The sequence below is a fragment of the Rhamphochromis sp. 'chilingali' genome, assembly GCF_963969265.1.
Source record: "Rhamphochromis sp. 'chilingali' genome assembly, chromosome: 21".
NCBI lineage: Eukaryota > Metazoa > Chordata > Actinopteri > Cichliformes > Cichlidae > Rhamphochromis > Rhamphochromis sp. 'chilingali'.
Genome location: NC_137949.1, coordinates 28,479,155 through 28,506,165, shown reverse-complemented (window position 1 = coordinate 28,506,165; position 27,011 = coordinate 28,479,155). Strand labels below are relative to the sequence as shown.

Here is a 27,011-nt window from a genome sequence, read left to right as displayed (position 1 = left end):
AGCCGGAGAATAATATACAACCCTGCGGAGCTCGTATTTTTCTTTGTATCCTGTGTCGTTGATGGGAATAAGAATGGGCCGAGGTCTGGACGGTAGAAAAACGGAGCATTAGGTTTGATTTCACAATTTGAGGTTACGTTTTGGACAACTTTTGTTTTTATTTCCACATTACAATCAGAATGACACTGTCATAAATAGTGAGCATACTGTGAGAGATGCTGAGAGATCTTCCCTGTGATGGAGATTACTAGAGTGCACGCGGTCAAGTGTAAACCATCAGTCTTATCTCTTCTGCCCCACTCGGCTCTGTATCTGTATTTGTGCTTTAACAAATCGCCATGACCCGCTCTAATCTGGCAGGGCCACATTATACTGGACTATACCCTCTCTTGAGAGTCTCACTCAATCAGCCAGTCAGATTAACACTTTCTATCTCTTTCTTCTCGACTTCCTTTCTCAAACGCACGCACATGCAACGAGTCAGATGGGATCAGTCCCGTGAACAAGAGTAAGCAGCTGAGCAGATTCAATGGCAGGCAGCAAGAAACTCATTCCTTTATTTGCCAGGAAAAGACTGAACCAATGAAAGACTGCTAGAGGGTAACCAATCAGACTTCTCTGCAACAGCTGGCTCCAAAGAATCACAGGCAGAGGGGTGGAAAAAAGGAAAGGAGAGAAAGTCAGCAACTCCTGGAGGAGATTTTTTTCCAAGCTTTTCCTCCAATTCAACATATTCAGCGGCATGTCGGGCTTGGTGAAATAGGGGTTTTTCTTGCAGGCGCACAATTCTGTTTCAAGGAGCAAACAGATTGTGTGGTCTGAAAGCTGAGCCAGGCTTCAAACAGAAACACCACAGAGTGAAGGAGGCTACATCATTACCGCACAACCCAAAGCCAACCTTAGCTTTACTCACACAACTCCAAAAACACAGAGAAGAGACGATCACTGATGAGTCATTTTGCCTTACCCGAAGTCGTCCAGGGAATACATGTCGCAGGAGAAGAGGGCACAGTCCTCGAGCACGGGATGGAAGGAAGTATAAAAAAGGGAGATTATGGAGGAGAGGGGGAAATGTCAACCTTGAGAAGAGAGAGCAATACGCATGCTGTCCAACTCTGCTGCAGTCAACTCAGTCTTTCCCCTCTTCACATCCCTCTAAAAAAGTTTAAAAAAAGAGAAAAAATCTACTACGCCAGCAAGGCAGTCATGAGCATGAGACACAGAGAGAGTAGGAGGGAAGGAGTGAGCGAGAGAGATGAGGAGTGTTGCAACAGAGTAAGGGAATGCAAGAGAGAGAGAGAGAACATGTGACCAGCGCAGACCAGTCACCTCCCTCTGCTTCGGGGACCGAGTCGTCGTCTTTCAACCTCCGAGGAATAATTTCCACTGGATGGAAATTACATGTTAGCCTGTATTGGAAACAGGAGTGCTTTTACACTCCCCTTTCTATACTGGAGCTTTAAATAGATTCTGCATGTCAGCCTTTTATCACTAATTAACTACAGAAGAGGAAACAACAGCAACAGTTCATTCATTCAGCTCAGATATCATAATGGACACAACATTCCCGTTCTCTGCAGGAACAACAGAGCGTAACGAGCAACAAAAGTTTCCCCGATGTGGCGTAATATTCGCGGCATCCCTGTGGCTTTTATCAGAATTCGCCCTCCAACGGCGGTCCATCTGGCAGGAGCAAACTTAAAGGCTTTTAAGCTTCTTTGCAGCAGTGAGCCGAGGTGTAGGAAACAAACAAAGAGCAATCCACTGAAAGATTAGGAAGCTTTATGGATTTAAGAAAATAGCCAGAAACACACAACGGATCCGGGGTTCTAAAGTGGCACCCAGAAGGTCTGAGTTCATGTGCATCCAGGATTAGTGACATTCGGCTGAGGCCTAAGCGAAAACTTTCAAGCAGACTTTGAACTCCACAACAAACAGAAAAAAAGTGTTAAAATGTTGTTACTGCAAGTAAATACAGGGCCAGATACCAATACTGATACCAGAACTTTTAACCTTTAAGAAGAGAGCAGCGTGTCTTGATTTATAAGATGAATCATTGTCATCAGTTTGCTGATTTTGAAGACATTTTAATGATTACTAAATCATGGTGATTTTTACTTTCCACAGTAATGAGTTCACACAAAAAACTCCACTTTTCAGCTTTTATTGTATTTCATGTAAGAATTATTTAACACAATCCAGGGGGCTACATACTGAACTTAGAGGATAGAAAAGTATCGTCCATATTGATTGATTACTTTTGGAGAGTTAATATTGATCTGATACCAATACCAGCCTTGGAATTGATACTAATCAATATTTGGATCTAGCGAAACCCTTGGGGAGTGAAAATGGAGAGACTAAAGGTTAGGCTGAACCTGTTTGACCTCCACCATGCCAAAGGACACAGCCTTATGGATGATGTACAGGAGCAGATAGAAAACAACCAGATAAGGGTAGATTCATAAAGGACTGCCATGTGAGAGTCAATTAATCATTTGTGATATTCAGTTGTCACTATTACTGCTAGCTAAAAGCCATTTTCCTTTCCCCTGAAATCCAGGCTTTATCATTGTATCACAAATGGGAGCGCTGTGGCTGCGGTGATGCCGTCTCTCGTGGAGCTGCTCTCTGATCAGCTCAGAGGGCAGCAGCCTGCAGTAGGAGGCATAACTCAGCGTTTTACCTTGCAGTGAGTGCACTCGCTCTTTCTACTTTTTGCACAGTGAATCACCACAACGAGCCCTTCAGAAATAATCCTGTCCTATAATAGCAATGGACAGATGCCTACATGCACGCTCACGGTTCTTCCTCCCAATCCACTCTGCCTACTCGTAACACGCACGCACAAGCATGCAGAAACAGCCAGGTCTAGACTGACGGTAGAGAAGAAGCGCCCCTTAATGAAATCTCTAAAAATAACTCCACTCTCGTGTGTACACTTATGTGCAAGTGCATGGGCATCCACATACATGAATGCATGCGCACCCTCACATAAATGCAGCAAATGGAAGCGGCGAGGTTGAACAAATGGGCCCATTGAATGTAATTCTTTTTTTTTTTTTCCTTTAACCCTGCAAAAATAAAAGCCAGGTCGCCCCTCGCTGATGCTTTGTGGAGATTTAAGACTTCCCTTTTGGGCCTGAGTCAAAGAGCAGATCTGCCTCGGGTGAAGACAAACACACAGGATGGGATACAAGCAGCGTTGCTTTACAGAAAAAGAGGAAACGGCGTGCTCATCTGACTGGACTGGAAGATATGAATCTTGCATGTTTACGTCTTGGAGCAGTTGAGCCACTGGCTTTGTGCTGGGTGAGGTTACAGGATGACGGTGAATTATTGGGACTGGAAATAAAAAAACAGAAGCACTTCACAAATATGATTTATCCCATTTTTTGTTCCCTTTCTCTCTCTTTTTCCTTTTCCTTTTTGATTCCACAGACTCTCAGCAGACTCTCTCACAAAGATACAGACCAACACCGGTAGCTACAGGAAAAGCAGAGCGAGAGTGCACTGTATCTGAGGAGAGCTGTCAGAGTAAATCTGAGGCTGTAAAACGGAATGGTGCAGGCTGACTGCAGCTACGGAGACATGGAGGAGTCAAACTAAGGCAGGAAGGGGAAAACATAAAAGGACTGCTTCATAAATAGCACAGAGTATAAAGACTGCTGCTCCTCCTGCTGAAGAAGAAGATCTGGGCCTCAGCGCGTTCTGCATACCAGCACAACCAGGAAAGGGCTCAAAATACCGCCCATAAGCTCAGATGTAGAATGACTTCAAAAAGAGCCACAGACTGGATAGTATGCATATATGCAACCATCATGGTTTCTGTAGGTGTATATGGGAAGTGGGTGAGGGGGTGGGGGTCTGTTAACCTGCCTAGCAACCACCGGAATAAACACCCTCCTCCTCCTCTTGCCACGGTTATAAGCACCCTCATTTATCCTGTCCCCCACCCACCACACCAACACACTCCCCTCCTGCAGCCACTCACCCCGGCGGTGCATCAATCACATTTAACGAAAGCAGTATTTTATTATTTTTTTTATCATTTCACCGGGTGCACCCGAATTGCTTATGTAGGGAAATACATGATGCTGTCGTTTCCATGACAACATCAACCTGGCCTGAATCCTGCCTTCAATGCGCTGGGTGGGTCCGGCGGTGACAAAGAAGGGGGTGGAGGGGGGTGGAAAGCGGAGAAGTCATTTCGATAATTCGCCATTTAACAATATGACATAAAAGCGCACAGTTAAAGGGCGCACGTATGGAAGGTGGGTGAAGGGGATGAGGCCGGGTGGGTGGGCACCCGGAGGAAAAACTGGCAATAAAATATGAGAAGATGCTGCAGTTATTCAGTAAATGATCATTCCAGCGAGGTTATTGTGGAAATGCAGATGTAGCCCCGGAGAGGGCTCCGTGTCGCTGCGCATCTGCCATGACAGCGCACGATACGGTGCTTACCTCATTTTCCTCCTCTTTTATTCAACCGGGGCTGATGGCACTGATGAGGCTGCTCAATACGTCCCGCTATTATTTCAGTATATACCCTCGTGTGAGGCTCGGAGCAGCCCGCCGGCCTCCACCTTGTGTCCTCTCTGCGCGTCTGTGGCGATATCACAGGCTGAGGATGGGTCGTGAAACGCTAAGCGACAACCCGAGCGTTTTCTTCCATCCGCTTTGTGCTCCGTTGTCTCTGCTCTCCGCACGCGCTGCTGCTTACGCCGCGTGTCCTTAAGTCCATGTTCAGTCGGTGCTCGCGCTCGGTAGAAGACGGTGAACCGTGGTCGTCAGCCGCCTCCTTCATGCCATATTTTCTTCCCATTCGGAGTGTTTTGGTGAGATGGACAGATTTTGGGGAAAATGCTAATACGGCGTGCAAAGGGAGAGGGGAGGGGGTGCGAGCCGACCGGCTCAATGCTGCCCACCTGCGGCCAAGACGCACACATGCAGGGAACTGACGCCCCCTAAGTACCCCACCCGTCAGAGTCTCAGCAGGCAAACAAGTAGTCTGGTCTAGCCCCCTAATGTATGGAGGACCACATGAGCCAAAAATAAAGCTAACTAAACAAATGATTGTTAGTAAACACACACACACACACACACACACACACACACACACACACACACACACACACACACACAAATATTTATATTTATTTTGATTTGCTTGTGTATTTCTTTACCGTTTAATTAAACCTCTATTTATTCGTCTTCCAATTTGATTTTACATTCTATTTATTGATTTACGCATCAGGGCTCGCAAAATCGCTAGCCCGACGTCCTGGAGGTAGCGATATCTCTGGTCGGGCGACCACAATCTATCTCAGCCCTGCATCATTGCATTTACATGATTATTTTCTTAAAATATTTTTTTGCTTTTTACATTTCTTTTATTAATTTCTATTGAATTTTTTCCAACTATTTTATGAGGTCAGCTTTGTTCTTTCTAACTAACCTCAGGCTCTTAACAGAAATTACTCCCTCGAATAGTTGCTATAGAGAACTGAGGTGCTTGGCTGGTGTGGTGGAAAATAATTGTCTTAATGTACTACTACCAAGTTTACTACCAAGTCATCAGGTCATATGTTAGTCAAGAGAATCCTCACTGGTAGTCTCTTCAATCACTCACAAGTTGAGAAAAACTTATGTGAGGTTCCGCTCACTTTGCATCCCCAGTGTTTATTTCTCCCGTAGTTGCCTGAAGTTATCACGCTGCTGTGAAGTGCTTCCAGTGTGGACACAGCATTAGATCCCTGAAGGTTCTTATCTATATCAGATCTTATGATATTGTCACGTTGTCTAGCAACCACCTTTCAGTGGGCTAAAATGATCTGCTTTAAGAATTTATGCACGCACAATGCCTTATTAAAGCACACTGTCCTTTTTAATTTTACGACAGTGGCATCCTGTTTACCTCCACAAAACTTCAACCGTGCATTATGCATTATGATATCATGAGGTTGCTCAGCAACCACCTACCAATGGGCTACAATGAATGATTTTTTCCATTTCTATACTTAGAAGACCTTAAAAGGGATTGTCTCATTTTCTTTTCGTGACCTATAGCAAAACACAACAAAGAATACTGGAGCTTGTACATGTACCAGTTACATTTATATTAGCATTGAATTTATTATCCAATTATTAATTATTAATTTATGTATTAATTAATTGTTGCATTTAATTCCACCTTATATAAATATATATATATATATATATATATATATATATATATATATATATATATATATATATATATATATATATATATATATATAATTATTATTATTATTATTTTTTTTTTATTTATTTATTTATTTTTGATTTGGGCAATTTTAGCCCTCCAGGGCGTCTACAGGTACCACAAATGTTGTATTCTGCTTTAGAGTGAAATGTTGTTGTCATTTTTTTTGTTTTTTGTTTTTACAACTAACTGATTTCAATTTCCACTCTATAGTCCCTGTGAGTGGATTTCCTTTGTTAGAATTTTCAATAAAACAAAAGCCACATGTCAAAGAAAGAATTAAACAAATAAAAAAGAGAAAAGTGAAAAATATAAGACAAAAGATCATTTGTATTTCATCATTTACTTCCAGAGAGATTTTAATGTTCAATGGTATTTTGCAGCCCCAAGTGTTAAAGTGGTAAGACAAATAAATGTTACATTCACTCTGTAGAGTGGCAGCTTTAAATCACTGTTGTTAAAAGATCTGAAATTTTCCTGATAAAAGGACATAAACCGATAAAACAATCAGCCAGCCTTCAGGATTTTTAAACCACCTCAGTGTGCCTCATAACAGCAGCAGCTATGTTCACACTAAAATCAGCTAAACCCCAACCAATTATCACGTAAAAAAAAGTCCCATTTACTCATGCACGTGTGCTCATTTGGCTTTTCTGTTAACCATAAGGAGTGTGACATGCTACACATCGTACCACTGATCGGATGGCAGACAGCTTTAAAGCCTGAGAGCAGACATTGGTTTATGAAAAGCTCCAGTAAGTGCTAAATGTTAATTAGCTTAATAGACCTGCTGTATTTTTTTTTAAATCAGGCAGAAGCAGTGCATTATAGAAAAAAACCCCAAAAAACATCTCAACAGTTCTGTTAAATACCTTGCCAGTGACTGATGGCGCACAGCTGAGAAGCACATCAGACAGTTACAGTGTAATGGTCTCATTCTTCCCCTTCATAAACTGATGTAGGTACAATAAAAAGTGGAAAGACACAGATTTGAAAGGGCTTCACATCACTGAAAACCTCAGCATACGCTTCATTTTGATTCTCCTTGCACTCCAGGCAAAAGTCAGAGAAACCTAGCAAACCAAAATAGTGTATATTTCACCCACAACGTCCTCAGATCAGTTTCAAGCTTTTTAGTACATCTACCGATCTAAACAGAGATTTATTGCAGGAAAAAGGGTCAAAGGAAATCAAGCTGGCAGTGAAGGATTTTACGCACAATCAATAAATAATAGGAAAGGGGTCCTGTGTAAAGAGATGGAAGCACAAACAATTTGAATATGTTCAAATAAATTTCTTATTAGATCCTTCTGGTTTTAAATAGTGGGTAACAACCTCCTCACTCACAGTATCCTCCTCAGTCCCACAAAACCAACAAAGCAATAATGGCTGAACAAAAGTTGGATCTAATATTAACCGTTAATGAGACGTTTGGATATTTTAGTGAGATGTTTTTTCAGAGACTCTTTCTGATGTGACAGTGTTAACAAAACGGGGAAGGGCCTTGCTTCACTAGTGCTTTCCTGAGTTGTTAAATACAAAATAAAAGTTTGACAATTAGAAAAAAATCACACTGTATTTCCTTCTGTGCACAGTTTTTGTTGCAGTGTTCTCGGATCTCCAGTTCAGTCTGGAGGGGCTCTGAAAGGCAGCAAAACAAACCTCTTCAGTCCATTATCTGGTGGCAGGAGTGTGTACTACACAAGGACAGTGAAGCCAAACTGTAAAAACGCACCCATCGGGTCAGACAGGGCCTTTGGTTTTCGCATTGATCCGTTTGATTTGTTTTGTTTAATGTCGCTGGGTGCAAGGCTACAGTACGCGAGGGGGAGATTTCTTTTCTTTTTACATGTAGTGCGGAGACAGAGAAAGGGGGAAATAAGAGGATTTTTGTCTTTCAAGCAGGCGCATGTCAGACCCCCGACAGTTTGTCGCAGTTAGGATCTGTGTGTGGATCGGGGAAAGGAAACCTCAGGTCAAAAAGTTTCTCTTCAATCAAAACCACTTCAGTTAATTCAGATCCACATCTGTGTTAGCGTATGAGTTCGTTTCAGTTTGGTTTGGTTCAGTTTAGTGCAGTTTGGTTCACTTTGCTTCAGCCGCAGCAGCAGCAGCAGCAGCAGCAGCGAGAAGCTGGACAGTATCCATTTCTGTGCTCGCTCAGACTATCCTCCACTGCATCACGCTCATGTCCTTCCCACCTGTCGACACCAGGTAGCTGTCATCATACAGGAAGGTTACATTGGTCACGTGACTGCTGTGGCCACCGTAAACATGGCTGGGAGCCTGGAAAGAAACAAAAACAACACTGTTTTTCGATACTGAGCCGAATATCCTGCTTAACATCACCGTGAGCAGCATCTCACCCTGAACTGTGAGCAGGGGTATGAGAAGAGGTGGACCTTCCCAAAGTCGTCTCCGGTAACCAGGAGGCTCTTATCGTTGGATCTGCACACGGCGTTGATGTCGGTGCCGTCTGAGCCGTCGGGCCACAGGCCTGGGGAAGCAGAGGGCGCCGGAAATGTCTACTGAATGCACAATTAAACACCAACATACACGTAAAGAGGGAGATCAAAGGATCCGCCACTTACCAAAGACCTGGAAGCCCAGAGTGCAGGTGTGGGTGGCCCACTCAATATCTCTGGTTGTCTCCACGCTGACCACCTGTTTACACACTGATGGGATCCCTGAGGAAACAAATACAAAGCAAATACAAAACAGGTCTTAGCGTGGCTTAGAATGGGTGCTGTTGGGCATGCCAACTCCAAATTACTGTGACTGAAAACTTTACACTCAACATCTTACGAAACTAACTACCGTAAGATTGCTCAAATGCACAACCAAGTTTGTGCTCTCCTGCTACCTCAGAGCAGGTTGTGAACACAGTTTTGCACAGTGACTAGTTTCATGAATGCATGAAAGGGGAAAAATCATTTTAGGCCAACTTTACTAGATTTCGTGGCATTTTTAAGGATTATATCAATCCTAAAGGAAACTTGAGGATAAGTGACTTACAGTACAGTATCTCATAGTCGCCTGAATTTGATACCAGGTACTGAGAGTCCACAGACCAGTCCAGATGAGTGATGAAACTGGAGTGACCCTGGGAGAAGTTAGAAAAGTTTAAAAATGCATCTCAGACACACACAGCAACACACACTTCACAGTATTTTCAGAGTGGAGTCAGTATGGGTATCCAAGAACTATAAATAATCCTAGAAATTTTGATGCATAGTCTCAGCAGGGTATGACTCTGGGGGTTGTTATTTATGACTTTGCCGGTTCTCTGTAAACACACATCCAGAAAGCACTGAAATGCAGAACTGAGGAGGGAGCTAAAGATAAAGGTGAAGCAGAAAGGAACTTGAAATAAAGGATGAGGGGGATTATAAATACAGGTGCTCACCGAGCACTTCCCCACTCGACTGTACTTCCTCCCATTTTCTGCCACAGCGTAGATATAGATGTAGTTGTCGTGGGATCCGATGGCCAGGAAGTTACCATCTATATAAGATGAAGAAAAGAGGAACATTAGAGGTCATAAAATGAAATATAAATTAAAAAACAGGTTTGCAGATGGCAAATAATTAACTAGACTGTTGTAGATGGATATCCACTGTGAGGAGGCAGGTGATACATCTGATGCTGCAGGTATAGCAGATGTTCATTACCTAATATAGGAAAATATGGATCAAAGCATTCTCACACTCTTGGCAGAATATCAGATATTTGCAAAATTCATTTAAAACTAAATAATCTAATGTAATTGTTGAATGTATATATTAGTGCTGGTAGCGTTAATCTCGTTAAAATGACGTTTAACTGCATTAATGCAGCAAATCTCCGTTAGCGAGTTAACGCCGATCACCCCGTGCGGGGCTGCACGGCGTCAACGTGTTAGCGCAGTTAGCTGGTTGTATTAACCTTTTGGTTTTTATAACAATATTACTTGGTAATTCATATACACTCACTGATCACTTCATTAGGTACACCTGTTCCACTTCTTGTTAACAAGAAGGCTATAATTAGCCAATCACATGGCAGCATCTCAGTCATTTAGGCATGTAGACATGGTCAAGACTGCTGAAGTTCAATCTGAGCACCAGACTGGAGAAGAAGGGTGATTTATGTGACTGTTGGTGCCAGGCAGGAGTGTTTCGAAACTGCTGACGTGGGATTTTCCCACACAACCATCTCCAGGGTTTACAGAGAATGGTTGGAAAAGGAGAAAATATTCAGTGAGCAGCAGTTCTCTGGGCGAAAGTGCATTTTTGATGCCAAAGGTCAGAGAAGAATGGCCAGACTGCTTTAAGCTTAAGCGGATTTCACATAAACAATATAACAGCAGGGATCCACCCTGCCCTGTATTTTTGGTTCAGGCTGATTCTGGTGTAATAGTACTGGGGATATTTTCTTGGCATCCTTTAGTACCAAGTGATCATTGTTTAAACTCCACAAATGACCATGTCCATCCCTTTATGACCACAGTGAACCCATCGTCTGATAGCTGCAAGACAATGTGCCATGTCACAACACTCAAACTGGCTTTGAGTTCACCGTATTCAAACGGCCTCCACAGTCACCAGCTCTCAATGAAGTAGAGCACCTTTGGGACAGGATGGAACGTGATATTTGCTATCATGTCAGTATGTTTCCAGCTCATTGTTGAATCGATGCCGCAAACAATTAAGCCTGTTCTGGAGGCAAAATGGGGTCGAAGAGAGGTGTACCTAATAAAGTGGCTCATGAGTATATGACTTCTTTTGTTTTGATTTTGGCAGTTTTAGCTCTCTTCAATCAACATAAACTACAACACATACAAGTCTTCTGTGTAGTCTTCTTAATTTTCCTAACATTAATACACAAACATGAGATTAACACCATACCTGGCCCATAGCGCATAACCGACAGCTGCTCATTCCCATCTGTGTGCATTGTGACTAAATCCTTAGAGTCTGTGTCCAGTACCAGCCACCTGCAGGATTGATGACAGAACCAATCAAAATCTTACAAATACTTTTTTTTTAGCTGTAAAGTAAAGGCTGTATCTCTTAACCAAGCGCATTGGCACTAAATGCTTTTTGGTGATGGTGTCTATACCTGCCCGTCTGGGTTCCTACAGCAACCACAGCTCCAGAAGGATGGAAACCTGCTGACTGTGCAGCATCCTGTGAGAAGAAGAAAGAATATGACATTTAAAGTCCACCCCTTCACTCATTAATGGGTTTTGATTATTGTTACCTCACTATGCAGATTCACTTGTGTGCAGCTTTTACGTTTATCTCCTGGTTTCACTGCTTGCCTTAAATTTAAGATGCGTTTGGTACATATGAGCATGATTTTGTGAGCTCTACTTTTGTAGTCTACAGTGCGCAGACATTGAAAATGATGATCTCAGTCATGTAGAAGATGTATACCATCATGCTAATCAAAATCGGAATCAGTTAAGCACTTCACATCTCACTCGTATGACTGGGATCACACATATAAATTGATTTCTTTAGCAAGAGAGAAGAAATAGATGCAATAGAAAAAGAAGATTTATTTTTTACTGAATTGTGTTATGAAATGTATTTGGAGGGAATCTTTAATGTGATCAATAATTCAAATAATCCAAATTTATATAAAGTATAAATAATGTTATGCTGATAGCTTTGCTGTAAATTTGTACATGCACTTTTGCTACTTGATGTCCTGTTTATTCTAATAGACATAAAAATGATCTTCATATGTTTGCTGTGTAATTCCAGTGACTGACCCCAGGGGCCAGTGTTGCCTAAACTTACTTCCAGGCTCTTGGACCAGATCAGCTGATGGGAGCTTGAGTCCCACAGACAGACCTGCCTGTCATACCCACAGGTCAGGAACTGAGGTTTCCAGGGATGGATGGCTAAACCCCACAACTCATCAGTGTGACCCTGCAGAAAAGAAGAGAAAGAAAGAGAAAGAAACAAAGCTGATAAAACTAATCAGCAAACTACTGTTTTGGGGTTGTGCAAAGCATTTGAACACATCCTGTTGTAACTTAATCAAACACATTCATTTATTCATTAAAATTTGATTTTCATCTGCATGAACTTGAGATGAGCTAGTAGTAGGTTCTAAGGAAAGGAAGAAGAAGGAACCCTCCTATTGGACAGCCAATGTAGAGATAAACCTGACTGCTGCATGTACCTGTGTAATGGGCATGAACTCTCCATCCAAACTGCCTTTCAAAACAAAGTTCTTTGTGGTCCCGATGAGCACACTCTCCCCTCTGCCCTCTGCTATAGTCCGGATGGGACCAAACAACTCAGGCACCTGTAGAGAAAAAGCAGCGATCATGCACAGCACCGCTTCACCTGGAACCTAACAGCTGCCTCAGGCAAGACAAGCTAATTTATAATAATAATACAGTCAATGTGAACCCCGAGTGTCATTGCTATAAATGCCTGTGAATCTCTTTGAAAGCACAAATCCATCTTATCCTCTGTAATATTTATAATAAGATGCAGTATTCAGAATGCATAGTCAGCCGCCTCAGGCATGCATGCAAATTCTGGCTAATATTCCAGACTGAGACCTACTTGGAGGAAGGTGCTTGATATTCAGCTTAACATTTTATTAATACATCTTAACAGTGTGTGCTTCTGGTGCATCATTAAGAGCTATAGAGCTGAGCAACTAAGCATTAAAAACCCAAGGATTCTGTCAAATGCTTAACAGCATGACTAGTGTACCCCATCTGTAAAATTATGTGTAATTTATAAACTTTGCATTTGCCTCAGAGCGTTTATGCTTTCTCACCTCCACCGTTTGTGTCTGCTGGTAGCTGCTGTCCCAGGAAATGAGCCTGCGGTCTTTCCCCCCAGACACCAGAGTGCCGTTCCTCAGCATGCACAGAGCAAAGATGCTGCCTTCGTGAGCTCCTTGGATGACGTGGCTGATGCGATTAGTGCCTGCACAATGAAGATGGGACAGAGAAGGGCGTAAAGGTCGACTGTACGCAGAGGGAAGATAAACTGACAGAGACAGATGGTGTGATGAGGGTATAAAACTGTAAGACTGCACATCTCCTGCACCTTTTTTTCCTTTTATATAAAACAGTTCAGATTGAGACACATCTTTGACTCCTAGTCTCCTGATTCCACCACCACAGTGACGCATCTTCGAGCTTATAACCACAAAATCCTTCGCAGACAGAATCATTATTGTTTTTTTCGTTGTGCTTCTGACGCACACTTCTTCTGTGAAAGCACACAGCTTTTTCTATTTTTGACCACACCCCTATTTTCAGCCGTGGTACGCTCTCTTTCTCTGCAGACTCACTCACTGTGTACACCCTACAGACATGATCCTTTTCACAGGCGAGCGTGAAACAGTCGAGTACCTTTTCCCCACACCAGGATGTTCCCACTCGAGTCTCCGGTTATAGCGTCTCCATTTTCCGCGAAGGTCACGCACAACACAAACTTGGGCTTCTCTTGTTTCTGCAGTAAACACAAGAACATACATGAACTGAATTTTGCTCAGCTACCCCCAAATTTCTATATATAGCAACGCAACAACTCATGACGTTACATACTGTCATGACTCTAGATGTGAATATGCTTCCTAACATGTGAGGAACAGTCCTACCTCAAACAGTCCCTGCTTCTTGACCAGCATGCCTTTCTCCAGGTTCCAGAAATATAGATGGGACTTGCCACACGTCACCACGATGTTGCTATCTGTGGGGTGAAAGTCCGCAGCAAACACCGACTCGTTGGAGCACTGAGCCAAAACACGTGGAAAAAAAAAGAAAAGAAAGAATGAAGCTCAGGAGAAACATTAAACACTGAGCCTACTGAGGCAATCACACCCAAACACAAACACAAAGAAATCACACAATACATGTGCAGATACCTTAACTTCAGCCAGTCTGTCCTCTTTCTGCCAGTCCCACACAGAGAGGACGTGGTCGTTGGAGTCGTCGACGACACAAAGTGTGTTTCCTCCGTTCTGACATTAAAAATGTTTTGAAAATAAAGAGGTTAATTTTACAGAGAACTGGAACTGTCAAAATAAAAAATGAATAAAGTAATAAATGGACTCAATAAATAAATGATCAATTCATTAAATGTAATAAAAACATATTAAAAATTAATGTAGCCAATGAATAATTTAAGACTAATTTATTGACAGTATTAATTTTTACTAGATTATCTGAGTGCTTGAACTATATATTGTGAGCTTGGCACTGATAAACCAACAGAGGTGAAGTTAACCTCCGACCTGCTGTGAATGACAGCGCCTGTCCTTGCAGTAGAAATGAAGAATTAATTAAATATAGAACAAACTAAATGGGAAACCAAGGTTAATAAAAAACAAAAGAAATTTAAACAAAATATGAACTTATGTCACAATTTATACATCAGTTCATGCAGTTTGTGACACTGTAATTAATTTATGAAGTCACTAATTTATTTATTTAAGTGTGTCAGAGGGGGTTTCCTCACCGACTTGGAGAAAGCCAAGCAGACGAGCGCTCTGTCAAAGAAGCCGGTGCCCAGAACATGGAGGGTGTTGAGGCTGACGGAGTCCCACACACGAACGTGAGGAGCCAGCTGCTGCCAGACAGGGAGTGCACACAACCATCGGCACAACACATCAGTTTGATGTGACGTACGGCTTGAAGAAGCAAATTCACTGAGAAAAATGCACTCGCTGGCCACTTTATTAGATACAGCTCAGCTGCTTATTAATGCAAATATCTAATCAGCCAGGGTTACGCTAGTTTCTTGAACACGGCGATGAGTTCACTGCTCACAAATGCTCTCCACAGCCACCAGATCTCCACCACAACCCAAAGGCTGTTTAGGTTGCATCATGGCTGTGCTCCAACATTTCTGCAGCATCTGTGTGATGTTATCATGTCAACATGAACCAACATCTTTGAGAAATGTTTCCATAGACAATTAAAGCAGTTTGGAAGGGAAAAAGGGGTCCAACTCTGTAAGAGTAAGGTGTACCTAAAAAAGTGACCGCTGGATGCAGGAACTCTCTGCCAGAATTAGGTAAATCTGTTCCTTCAAGAAAATAGAATTTACACCCAAACACAATAAATCAAAAATGATAACAGATAACTTGATAAAACATAAGGAGCAGATCTCACTTACTTTTCCGTCTGAGGAGGTGCCCGCCACCTGCCCAGTTGCTATGGTGATTTTATCAGGGTGGACAGCCAGGCTGGTGGAGAGAAAGATGTGAAAAGTAGATGTGAAAACAGGCTTTTTGACATCAAAGGACCGTTTGAATAAAGATGAGCCATGTGCTCCCAGGACATGAAAGGCCGCTTTTGGTGAGTGAGATTTTTAAAGATATGAATATGATATTCGCTGTAGCTACCACACGCTGTCTGCGTCAAACTGTGGAGGGAAATTAAACATATTAAGATGAATTCCTTTGGGGGCTTTGGCGGTGCAGCACCACTCGCAGGAAGTTCAAACACTTTGTCTTAAAAGGAGCGAGAATCTCTCTGATTCATCCTCTGATCTGTAATCCAAACTGGTGATTAATAAGATGAACTTTTATTAACCTCAGCGTGTGATAACATAATCATGGCAGTGACTGCTCAAGGTTACTCTCACTGCACTCCGAGCTTTCCTACAAATATACTTTCAGCCTTGTGCCTGAATGCAACACTTGAGTGCACCTGTTACTTCGCCTGCTGTAGTTACATGAGTCAGTTGTGTATTTGTCTGGAATAGGAGATACAAAAGGAGCAAAGAGATGAGAGCAAGATTAAAGACTCGATCTGGGCTGCTGACGTCTCTTACCATTTGATGTCGTCTGTGTGTCCAGTGTAGTGTCTCTGCAACCGCTCGTCCACGTTAAACAGGACGACCACGGAGGCGATGAAATACACCGTTTCTCCAGTGGGGAGCAAGTAAAGGTTGGAGCGACAGTCTCGACCACGGTAGCCATAGCTGAACAAGAAAGCGGTCAAGGAATGAAAGAAAGGAAAACCCTAAATGGGTTTATAACACATGTTTTGCTCTGTTTTCTTTAATCACAAACAGCTATGTGCTTTCATTTGTGTAGCATTCATAAATTTAAACTGTGTGGATTAAAACTGAGATCAGGAGAAGCAAAAATAATAGACTATAAAATTAGCTTTGCATGATTCATAGTGAAAAGGAATCCTTTGTCTTCATTCTTTTCATTTCATCCACTGAGTGAGCTAATCTCGCCTTTCTTCTGATTGGCTGCCACTTGCAAACAGAACACTTGAACAGTGGGTGGGAGGGGCTTCTAAGGCTGAGATGACTGCATTAAAGATTTCAGTCTCTTTGACATCATGTAGATCCAAGGAAAACGGTCTGAAACCAAGCGTTTAGAGCTTTTTAAAGCATTACATGCTGCTCTATTCATATTATTGTTGAATTACACTTTCGGCATGTTTAATGTGGACATTCTTCACTGCAAAAGAAAACAACCAAAAGCTATATAGGTCCATTTTAAAAATGGGTAATTCATCATATCAAAAATGCACGGCCCACGTTTGTATTTCTGTCGGTGTGTTTGTTGTTTGTGCTTTCCTTATCAGATTTGATCATTTTCTGTTTTGCCTCTGGGTTTGTGACAGGCTTAACAACCAGCTATATTCACTCCTTCATCAACGAACAAAAGAAGCAAAGAAATAAAACCGCAGTGACACAAAGTAAAAATAAAACAGCACAAGAGGAGCTGCTGACTGGCCGTGCTTTAGCCTGCCAGCTGTGCGCAGGTTATTACTGACTCCAGGCCGCAGAGCGATGAGCCCGGCTCCGACAGCGGCAGCACAATCCGGTGAAAATGAACATCTGAACAGATCTGCTCTGACAAGCAGGGAAAGCAAAAAGACAGGCTCGCGCCTTCCTCCTCTTAACTCCCACAACTACATCACAATGTGGATTTCCTCAGATGATTACTTTGAGAAACTTTCCAAATCAGAAAGTGGGATTATACTTGAACTTTTTCTGTTCAAAACATGTCAAAATGCTCTCACACAAGCTCCCTGCCTCCGGTATTTGGCAAATAGGTTGCAGTAAAAGGATACACCCAGTCCAGCTTGAGTTTGTTGCTAGGTAGCTCTGCTCTTGCCTCCAGGCAGTAGCTGTCCACTTGGTCTTTGGGCATGTACATGGTGACGGGGCGTCCTTTCAAATACATTTTCACATAACCCTCCTCTAGAAAAGGCAACAAGAATAATCGGTGAGATAATGTTTAGATGCACAAACACAGAACCCCTGAATCCTGGGTGGAATTAAATCACTTACAGTGTCATTTTTTTTACTATACGGCAAAACAGAAGCACACACAGCACTGCTACTTAATACATCCATTATGGTGTGAATGACAAGGGTGATAATACTGAGTGTAAGACAAGACGAGAGGATGAAGTGATGTGAGATGATCAAAAAATGACAGAGCTTGGGAAGACAAACAGCTTTTTAACGGACTTTTATTGGCCATTTCAAAACACATATATGACAAGAAGCAGCACAAAATAAAACTGCAAACACTTTGTTAAAAATCTTCACAACTCAGGAATATTCAGCTCACAGCAGAGATTGACCAACATGAAACGCAGACACAAGAAGCAGTGAAAAGAAAAAAAAAAACAGATTGAGGCTTAGAAGAGGAAACACTGAGAAATCATTTTAAAACATGCAAAATAAACCATGCAGAAGGAAACCAAAATGAACAAAATAAACTTTAATGTTAACAGATAATCAGAAAGGTTGACTAATGGATCAAATTGATGGCTTTAAAGGTTTTTGTACTCATTTTGCTGCTTTTTCTCTGATTCTTTCCTTGTGTTGTTTTTAAAGGGAAAGATCAAGTTTAAAATCATGAATCTTCCTTTATTACTTTAGACATAAAACATGCTGTCCTCTCTAGATAAGCTTGCTTATGTTTGCTAATAACAAATCTGGAAGTACTGGCTGGGGGATTTAATAGGGCTGCGGTAGCTGGGTGTATTAAGGGGAGAGTAGGATGACAGGCTCCCGGTCTTCCTCAACTGGATGCTAAAATTCGGGGTCGTTCTGGCCACTGAAACCTTAGCAGAGTTGCCTTTTTTGGCCCTGCTGATTTCTGAGGTTTGTTGTGTGTTGGCGGCTGAACGGGTTGTTACCCCTGAAGCTGCAGGGACGCTGCCTTTCCCAGTCAACTTTGTAGAGCGGCTGAGGTAAATCTGTACTGTGACTATAACATAGATAAGGAGAAAGAGCAGGGGAGTTGTTGATGAAGCGGGGCAATAGAGGTTGTCAGGGCCGGACAGATGAAGAGGGCAAAATAGGGACAAAGCAGGATCAAGAAATGCAAGAAGTTAGACACATGAAGTTTTTTTTACATTAAGTACAAGAATTATGAAACTGGTAGGACACAGGGAAACTATGGAAATTATTCCCAATTTAAGCCAGCATATTGTTGAAGACTGGGATATATTTAGAAAAGTAGTAATTTAGTATCTGTTGAGCAATGCAAATTAAATTTGTCATTTTTAGTTGGTCTCATATAAGATCTCCCCCTCAGTCATTCGAAACCTTGTTTTGGAGCCTTTACATAAACTGTATATAAATGATGGCAGCAGTCATGGTTGTCAACTGGTTTGCATATTAATGCTTTGAGTTGACAATACTGGTTCTGGCCATCTGGGTTTCTCAGTCAGATTTGTGCCTTGGGTATCATTTCTGGTTTAAAAAACTAAGACATAGCACAATTGCGGGTAGCCACGCCCTAAAAGCATTCCCTGCATTATCCTCTATTTTACTATAAATGGAGATCATAATTTACAGCCTTTGGAAGAGATTGCAAAATAAAGAAAATGGTGTTACAAAAAAAGACCATATATTTTATAACTGCTATATTTTATGGGGCTATAATCTCTTAATTACATTTAAAAAAAGCTTTATTGCTGAATTTCCGATTAATCAAATTGGACTGAAAGTCTAACTTCAGTGTTGTTTTTTTCAGGTTTTATTTTAATTAAAACATTAACATGAAAGGTTTAGGGGGTAAACAAGACCTTTTTGGGGGTTAACTTCTCAAAAACACAAATACGTCCAGTCTGCGACAAGAGGCTACACACACACACACACACACACACACACACACACACACACACACACACACACACACACACACACACACACGACTTCATTTTAAGAAGTCACTAGCCTGAAACGTTGGAACCAGATGCTTTTAGCAACAAAATGTTCACAATCATCTCATTGTTTGTTTTAAAGATTACATTCCCCTGTAACAAGGCTGTGCAAACACCAATATATCTTTAAAGAAGTGGGCTTGGCTTTCACTTTGGTCAGTTTTGTTCAAACACTCATCTGAAGGGGACCACACACACACAAACACACACGTACACACACCCAAACACACACTCACACTCGTCAGGCTGTGTGAGAAAACTACAAGCTGAAAAAAAAAATCAAACAGACTTCAATAGGAACTACCCAAAATCAGATACTCAGTGTGTTTGTAATGCAAATATTCACTTTGAGGGTGGGGAGGTAATAAGCAGTGGCAAATCTACATGCTCTGAACTGAAGCGAAGGATCTGAGAACAGAGGATTTAAAGAGTTTGCAGAAAAACTCAAAGCGACTGCGAGGCAGCAAGTGTCAGAAATCTTTGTGTGGTTACTATGGTGACAGAGACTAAATGCCTGTGAGCGAAAGTGAGGCTGTGAGCAAACAGGCACAACTGTGGTAAGGCGGCAGCTTCGCTAACAGCTGAATAATAAGTAAACTGCAAACACTGCAATCCCACTCTGATGCAGCACTCGGTGGAGGTTAGGTAGGAGGTGTGGGCGTTTTTATGTTAATTAATCCAGGGAAGGCTATGTTCACACAGTTTTTGTGAACCCACTCCCGCCCCTGTCTGGACAGCTTTCTGTGTACTGCGAAAGTTTTAGATACCTAAAAGTTGGAGGTGAACAAAACTATGAGTTGAAATTTCAGAGTTATACTCCATATTTTATCCAGAAGAGTAAAATAGCTTTTGAGGCTTAGAGCAAAAGTGATATGTGTTCAGAGATCAGAACAAATTGTCTGCAGTGTCCAGAGAGCTGTGGATAACTGGGAGCGGATGTGTATTAGGGGACGGGGGTGAGTGGCCTACCTTTGCAGTGGGTCACACGTCGCATTCCTTGTAAAGGTCACAGAGAGACACACAAGCACCAGGTGAGGCGTGGCATCGCTTCCTCACTTCCTGGTCTGTCCTAATATGAGTGAACTTCCTGTTTACTGGTTTTAATGAACAGCAGCTTCTCTCCGTAATGTTCTTAATGAATCAGCCTCATTCCTAATGGCTACTTTCCTTAAATGGCCAAAAGAATCAATGCTCGTTTCCTGGTGCTCCACCCTCTGCTCCTACACTGTAAGTGAATAATTAAATTAAAGCCCCCACCTGACCCCCATCTACTAACCCTTTTAGTCCTTGTTAAGCTAAAAACAAAGAAAAATGTCTATTTTGTTAGATTAGTTTAATGTGAGGACAAAGACTATTTTTTACTGAATATCAAATGTACCATTTTACGTTCATGTCCTGCAGGCAAGCATGAGATAAAAGCTAAGACTGCAATTATTGCTCACATTGGTTTATTGTCACATAGTGATAGGTTATGCCTATCAAGCTGCCTATGATCAATTAGCCTAAATCATCAGAGCATGACATAAGTGAAATAAATTAGCGGGAATATTGACTGGCTCATTCGATCATTTTTTGTGTCGTAAATTGCTGTTTTTCTTTTTTTTTAAACTATGGCCTTAAACTTCTGAATATTTAAGGCAGTTTGTGACATGTGGTGGATCAGTAAGCTGCACGCTGTTTTATCTTTTCATAACACAGACAGAAACCTGGTAAAGCTTTGTCTCGTTCTGTAGATCGAGCCGAGTAAATATGGAACCAGATGAAACGCAGCAGTGCAATTTAGGCAGAAATCAATAGCATGCTGGATATGGAAATTCTGATCAATACTCATCTAATTTTATATTCAGTCCCATTGTCTTGTTACAATGTGCTTTCTGGATTTTGTTCAAAGGATACACCGTGTAAGACCTGGTTCACCTGTGAGGTGCATGATTCAAAAAGATTCAAAGCATCAGATTGAAGGATTTTCTTGAGAGGAATTTTTCAGCTGTTAGATGCTTGTATGTTTTTAACTTTTTAAAATTCACAGTAACTCAGAGAGGTCAAATGCACTACGATTTAAGAAAACACCAGCAAATAAAAAAAATGCTGCTAAAGTACACAAAACACAACAGAAATGCAGATAAGAAAAAAAATCCAAAAAAAGACCCACAATGGAAGTAAAGAAAACCGAAAACTTGTGTTCTTGGGGGAAGCATTACCATGACGGAACGGCTGCATAAGTGACAGAAACCAAAACATGGGAAGAATCGCCCTGAGACAAACTTAAAAGAAGCGGAAGACGCCTCAGTGTTGTGAGGAGGAAAAAGATACAAGGGGCTGACTGTTTTAGTCTCATAACTCATATAATTCTGTAGATGCTTGTTTGCTTTTAGCCGTTAACTGTTAGCATGTCACTTCCGCTGGTGTTCCGTCACATTATTGTCCCCCCAAAACACGTTCTGTTTTGTGAGTTTTGTTTAGTTTTTTTGTAAGGTTTTTCTATTTTATTTTGTGTACTTTTGCAGAATTTTTGCTGGTGTTTTCTTAAGTTACACATTTGACCTTTCAGGGCCACCGTACTTTTTCTCATTGCTGCACTAATATCACATATTACGTGAGTCATATTAACCTTGCACTCCTTCCGCTATTAAAAACGTTTATATCGTTTTATGGAAATCACCTGGCCGCTAATTTAATTAGCTAGAAAGTTACTATAGCAAATGCCAATGCAATTAGCTATAACAGTTTACCCAGGAGTGTACTTTATATCATTATTTGTGGCCTCAAAGACAAACCCTTAAAAAGTTTCCTGTAAAGTTCTGATTTACTTGGAAAAGCCCCTGAAGGCTTGCTATTGATATATTTATGCATTTGAATCTCTTCAACAAAAGCAGAGGAAGTTTATCAGCTCACTGGACAATATTAGGATCTGCTTTTTTAACTGAGTATAAATGACAAACTGTTTAGCAGTGCAACCAAAAGTTCAGTTTAACATAAGAAGCAGGAAGAACTTATTACAAAAAAAAAAAAGACAAATGGCAATTTGAAGATGAGGATGTAGGATGCTTGTTACTTGTGAGGGAGGAAATAATGGAGAAAATGAACACTAAGACAAAGCATTGTGTGTTAGCCGTCAGTGGTCGTCTGGGTACAGAAAACAGTTCAAGGCATCTCTTGCACTGCTTCCTTTTAGGGATAAACAAAAAAGTGAATACATAATTCTGTATTTTAACAGGATTTCTAAAAAAATGCATTGACCTCCGACTGACACAGAGAACCACTGAGCATCTTTTATGTAATGGCTCTCAATGAGTTGGACCATAGCTGGGAAACACATAGTCATCAAGGCCAGACAGCCATAAAGGAGACGCTTCTTACCTGCATTGAACACTGGGTCCCTCTGTTTGCTGCAAAGTAAACGAGTAAACAGACAGCTGTCAATCAGCACCCCAACTTTGGCTAAACCATCGCTACTGTATGTTTTAATTTGAAAGAGCCTTATAAGAAAAACCTTGTAGTTTCTGGTTTGCAAAACACAAACATTGTTATACATCTTAGCTTCCATGTGGCGCCGAATGGAGAAAAACTGATTCACTGCCGGTTCTGCCTAACCTGTCACTCCTTTTGCCGCTGGAGTTGCTTCCAGTGGATCCGGCTCGGGTTCGGTTGCCCTTGGAGTCACCTGAATCTTTCCGATTGAGTGTCCCCATTTGTTCATTAGAATTGGCTCTCCTCACAGTGCTGTGATTAAAAGGATGGAAGACAAAGTCACAAGAAATAGGTCACAAAACTTACCGGATGCTGCTTTTTCTGAAAATGCCATCTGGTAAAGTTTTCATCCAGATGTATACATTTTCCCCCCCTTAATCAGCTCAGATTTGTCCCCGTCTGGCACCTAGAGACAACCGGCCACTCACAAATAGGGCAAAGCTGGCAGACGGCTAAATACTAAGTAATACAGATTAATTTAATTCTGGATTAATTCATTACATAAATAAACCCTGCTTGTTGCTGCTTTTGCTGCATTACTACACAACTTAAGTACTAGAATAGCTTTATCCCCGCTCTACCTCCTGGCTGTGGCTCAGGATGTAGAGCGGCTGTGCACTAATTGAAAGGTTGGTGGTTTGAGCCTCCAGCCTGGATGCTGAAGTATCCTTAGGTAAAATACTGAACCCTGAGATGCTCCTATCAGAGTGTGTGAATATTATGTAATATTAGTATTACTGATTACAAGTAAGCAGTATGAGCAAAGTTGTTTGAGGAGATTAAGAACACCTTTCAGGACTCGAAGCATCTTTCTTAGAAGATTATTAAAGCTCAAACTTTTTGGGGCCATGCACCCCTTTCAGGCAAGGACATCATCCAGGGACACCTTTATAATGGTAGCATGAATAGAGATGTTCATTTACTCACGCCATCTCCATTCACTAGGAGGTCAAACTGTGCAGCAGCAGTAGAGGTTTGTTACACCTTGAGAATGGTTATCGGTTGTTAACCTGCAGAGGGTCCTTGCAGCCCAGTGTGAAGAACCACTGATCATTGGGCCTGCTTAGCAAACACTGCTACCTCACTAACAGCAAAACAGGAAAGTTGAGGACATCAGGTCCAATAAAAGTTGGGAAGAAGAAAGAAACAACTTTTTACAAAACCGCACAGTGCCGTTTCCTCAGAGTTTTACTGTGTTTACTCCTCTGTGATTATAATAACCACAGCATCTGCACAGACCTCTGTAAATCTGCATATTGGTGGTGCCGGCAGCCTGCCCATTCACAACAATAAAAAGGCTCCATCAGCAATCCAATGACCAGCAGGCCGAGTCACCTAATCCACCCTATGGGAGGAAAGTCTATTCAAATTCTAAAACTGGCCGGTGGCTGTTATCCCTTCTGGGATAACTTCTGTGTGTGTTTGTTCATTAAAGAAGAGAACAGGATGGAAAGAAGAGTGAGAGAAAGAGAGACACTGTTGTTTGCCGCGTTATCCCATGAGGAATCACAGTAATTGGACCACAGGGCTTTGAAGGCTGTTCTGTGTACACCAGTGCTGATGGGATTGTGATCAGTCTGCAGTTTAAGTAATCCCACACAGGCACAGCAAATAACACACACACTGCACCAAAGACTTAAAAAACATATGATTAATCACACCGAATAAAAAAAAATTCATATAATTTAGTGAGCAATTTTAAAAACTGGAGATCAAGTTAAGCATGTGTTAGATCAGTTAAGCGCTGTATAAATCTACAGCATACTGTAACGTGGTGATAGTCTCACCTGAGGGGCAGATAGAGAATTCTGGAGGAACGAGACAGGGAGGAGAAACTGGACAGAGTGGCAGGACATAACAACATAGGTGAATGAGACATAAACAGAATGCATCACAGTGGGAAACGACATATAATCAGAGACAGACAATGAAGACAGGAAAAAGATGGGAAGGACCCAGCACAATACAGGAGACTACACGGAAGAGATATCTGATGAGAAATAACTCTATCTTGGAATACAACTAAAAACTAAAGACTTTAAGGGGTATAAGATTTGCTGCTATTGTGTTATCGGCGTTCACTCTATTTCCATCTTTAGCCTGACGTTGCCTCCACAGGGAAGATGGATTTGATTTTCCCTAACAAGTAGCAAGAGACCCATATGTCATATCTTAAGTTAACACTGATTCACAGCCATGCCAACATAACAAGTAAAAACAGTTGGGCTAATCATTAGTCTCCAGTGCCACTCATCATCCTTCAACTAAGAAAGTGCTGTTTCATGTCACGATGCCAAGCCTGGAACTAGACAACCCTAAAACTATGACTATTCAGGGTTGGATATATATATAATGAAATATACATTTAAAAAAAGATATTTTCAGTGTCAAAGCTTGAGCTCCTGAGTTTAATACTTCTAAAAGAGAGGCGGAGAAGCAGAGTTAACATTTGCGCGGACTGGAGCAGGCCCCTGCTGTGTGCCAAGCTTCATCTGATTTAGTTAATGTCATCAGAGAATGGGGAAAGGCGATTGTTATGCTGGCAGGCAAGATTGATAACCTGCACTCCATATTCACCTGTAAACGCACGGACGCACAAAGAACACAGAGCAGCAGATGATGAAAATGCTTCGTCTCCCTTTATCAGGGCTGTTAAATGTCAATGTGTGTGGATGATAAAAAGCCAGAAATGTGACGATTTATGGTTGAAATGACCTGGCGTGGCACAGGCAGACATGAGGGAAGAAATGTCGAGACACATAAAACTTCTGGGGTGAAGAACAATAAATCATTCCAGCCGTTTTAATGACGCTTGGGATTTTGTAGAAAAACAAGACAAAATCTGCTGACTCTGACAGTCCACACCTTCAAGTTGCTCTAAGGAAGCAAAAGGTTTCCAGAAATGCCGATAGCCTCCTTAAAATCGATTATAATGAACAGACAAAGAAGAGCAGAGGAAAAAAATGCTCAAATACATTTACAGTCATACTGGGTTTCCTTACGTCTTGTTGGCTGGCGCGCTGGTGTCCTTCCTGGATCCAGATCCAGATGGGGATGGCAGAGTCCCGCTGCCTTTCTTTGGTAGGACGGTCCCGTTGTTTACTGTGGGCCGTAACGGCAGGGTGGCGATCATTGGCCTGGCTGGAAGAAAGAGGACGACATGACGCGTTCAGAAAGAACCAGTATCAGAGTCAGCACCTGTAGTGTATTTAAAATAACGCTGTATGTACTGCCACCTCGGTTATTTGTCTACACATTCATTGAATTTGGAGTCAACAAACAATTAAACTCAGAATTCTTGATTTGAAGATAGTTTACTTTGCTTTTAGCTGAACTCTCAACATGTAAAAATTACTTTTTTCTTAGAGTGACCATGGGTTTGGGGAGGGTGGGGGTGGGGGGGCTTCCTGCTGGGGCAAAAGGAGCTGAGGATTGATAAGTCCTGGACACATGCCATGCCGAGTCAAACCATGCGCTGCCATGTCATGGATTTATTGAAATATTTCTTCATGTTTTTGTAGAAACACGGATAAATGAAATGTACAGTAGTGCTGGTTTTCCCAAAAATGCCCCCAGGGTTGCCACTGGCCTACTGTATAGGTTTATAGACACGTTTGTGTCATTTAATATACACAGTATATACTCACTGGTCATTTCATTAGATACACTTGCTCAACTGCTTGTTAACACAAATATCTAACCAGCCAATCACTTGGCAGTAGCTCAATGCATGACCTTGACTCATTGGTCGGTTTGAGAAACTGCTCATCTGCTGCGATTATGCCACGCAACCACCTTTAGTGTTACAGAGAATGGCCTGAAAAATAGAAAGTGTCCAATGAGCTTCAGGCTCCTGGGTGAAAATGCCTCATTGATGCCTGAGGTCAGAGAAGAACGGTCAGATTGCTTCAAGCTGATAGGAATGCAACAGTAACTCAACAAAGGCATGAAGAAGGAAACATCCCTGAACACACAACCTTGAAGCAGATGGGCTACAGTAGCAGAAGACCACACCAGTTACCAATCTTGTTAGTGAAGAATAAGAAACTGAGGCTACAGTTCACTCAGGCTCACCAACACTGGGCAAAAGATTACTGAAAAAGCGTTGCCTATTCCGCTGTG

The 27,011-nt window shown here is 41.8% G+C and overlaps 2 protein-coding genes across 7 annotated transcripts in view; both read right to left on the bottom strand.

Moving 5' to 3' along the window:
• Nucleotides 1-4,912, bottom strand: part of evla (Enah/Vasp-like a) — a 38,787-nt gene extending 33,875 nt beyond the window's left edge. The window contains exon 1 of one of the 2 annotated variants that reach the window (XM_080871622.1): nucleotides 4,465-4,912. In XM_080871622.1, coding sequence (XP_080727748.1) covers nucleotides 4,465-4,469 — 5 coding nt within the window. In that variant the 5' untranslated portion in view covers nucleotides 4,470-4,912. Of the gene's footprint in view, nucleotides 1-967; nucleotides 1,214-4,464 lie in introns of those variants that run through there. The other variant, XM_080871621.1, reaches the window with a different exon arrangement.
• Nucleotides 4,913-6,582: 1,670 nt separating this feature from the next.
• eml1 (EMAP like 1) overlaps nucleotides 6,583-27,011 on the bottom strand; it is a 52,866-nt gene continuing 32,437 nt past the window's right edge. For 3 of the 5 annotated variants that reach the window (XM_080870112.1, XM_080870108.1, XM_080870111.1), the window contains exons 3-23: nucleotides 25,892-26,030; nucleotides 23,013-23,141; nucleotides 22,779-22,807; nucleotides 20,388-20,414; nucleotides 17,307-17,436; nucleotides 16,045-16,194; nucleotides 15,385-15,454; nucleotides 14,725-14,835; nucleotides 14,132-14,227; nucleotides 13,865-13,999; nucleotides 13,617-13,716; nucleotides 13,034-13,185; nucleotides 12,422-12,547; nucleotides 12,034-12,165; nucleotides 11,348-11,415; nucleotides 11,134-11,222; nucleotides 9,654-9,751; nucleotides 9,263-9,350; nucleotides 8,839-8,934; nucleotides 8,614-8,744; nucleotides 6,583-8,533 (exon numbers count right to left, since the gene is read on the bottom strand). In XM_080870112.1, coding sequence (XP_080726238.1) covers nucleotides 8,408-8,533; nucleotides 8,614-8,744; nucleotides 8,839-8,934; nucleotides 9,263-9,350; nucleotides 9,654-9,751; nucleotides 11,134-11,222; nucleotides 11,348-11,415; nucleotides 12,034-12,165; nucleotides 12,422-12,547; nucleotides 13,034-13,185; nucleotides 13,617-13,716; nucleotides 13,865-13,999; nucleotides 14,132-14,227; nucleotides 14,725-14,835; nucleotides 15,385-15,454; nucleotides 16,045-16,194; nucleotides 17,307-17,436; nucleotides 20,388-20,414; nucleotides 22,779-22,807; nucleotides 23,013-23,141; nucleotides 25,892-26,030 — 2,222 coding nt within the window. In that variant the 3' untranslated portion in view covers nucleotides 6,583-8,407. The remainder of the gene's footprint in view (nucleotides 8,534-8,613; nucleotides 8,745-8,838; nucleotides 8,935-9,262; nucleotides 9,351-9,653; nucleotides 9,752-11,133; nucleotides 11,223-11,347; nucleotides 11,416-12,033; nucleotides 12,166-12,421; nucleotides 12,548-13,033; nucleotides 13,186-13,616; nucleotides 13,717-13,864; nucleotides 14,000-14,131; nucleotides 14,228-14,724; nucleotides 14,836-15,384; nucleotides 15,455-16,044; nucleotides 16,195-17,306; nucleotides 17,437-20,387; nucleotides 20,415-22,778; nucleotides 22,808-23,012; nucleotides 23,142-25,891; nucleotides 26,031-27,011) is intronic. The other 2 variants (XM_080870109.1, XM_080870110.1) reach the window with 2 other exon arrangements.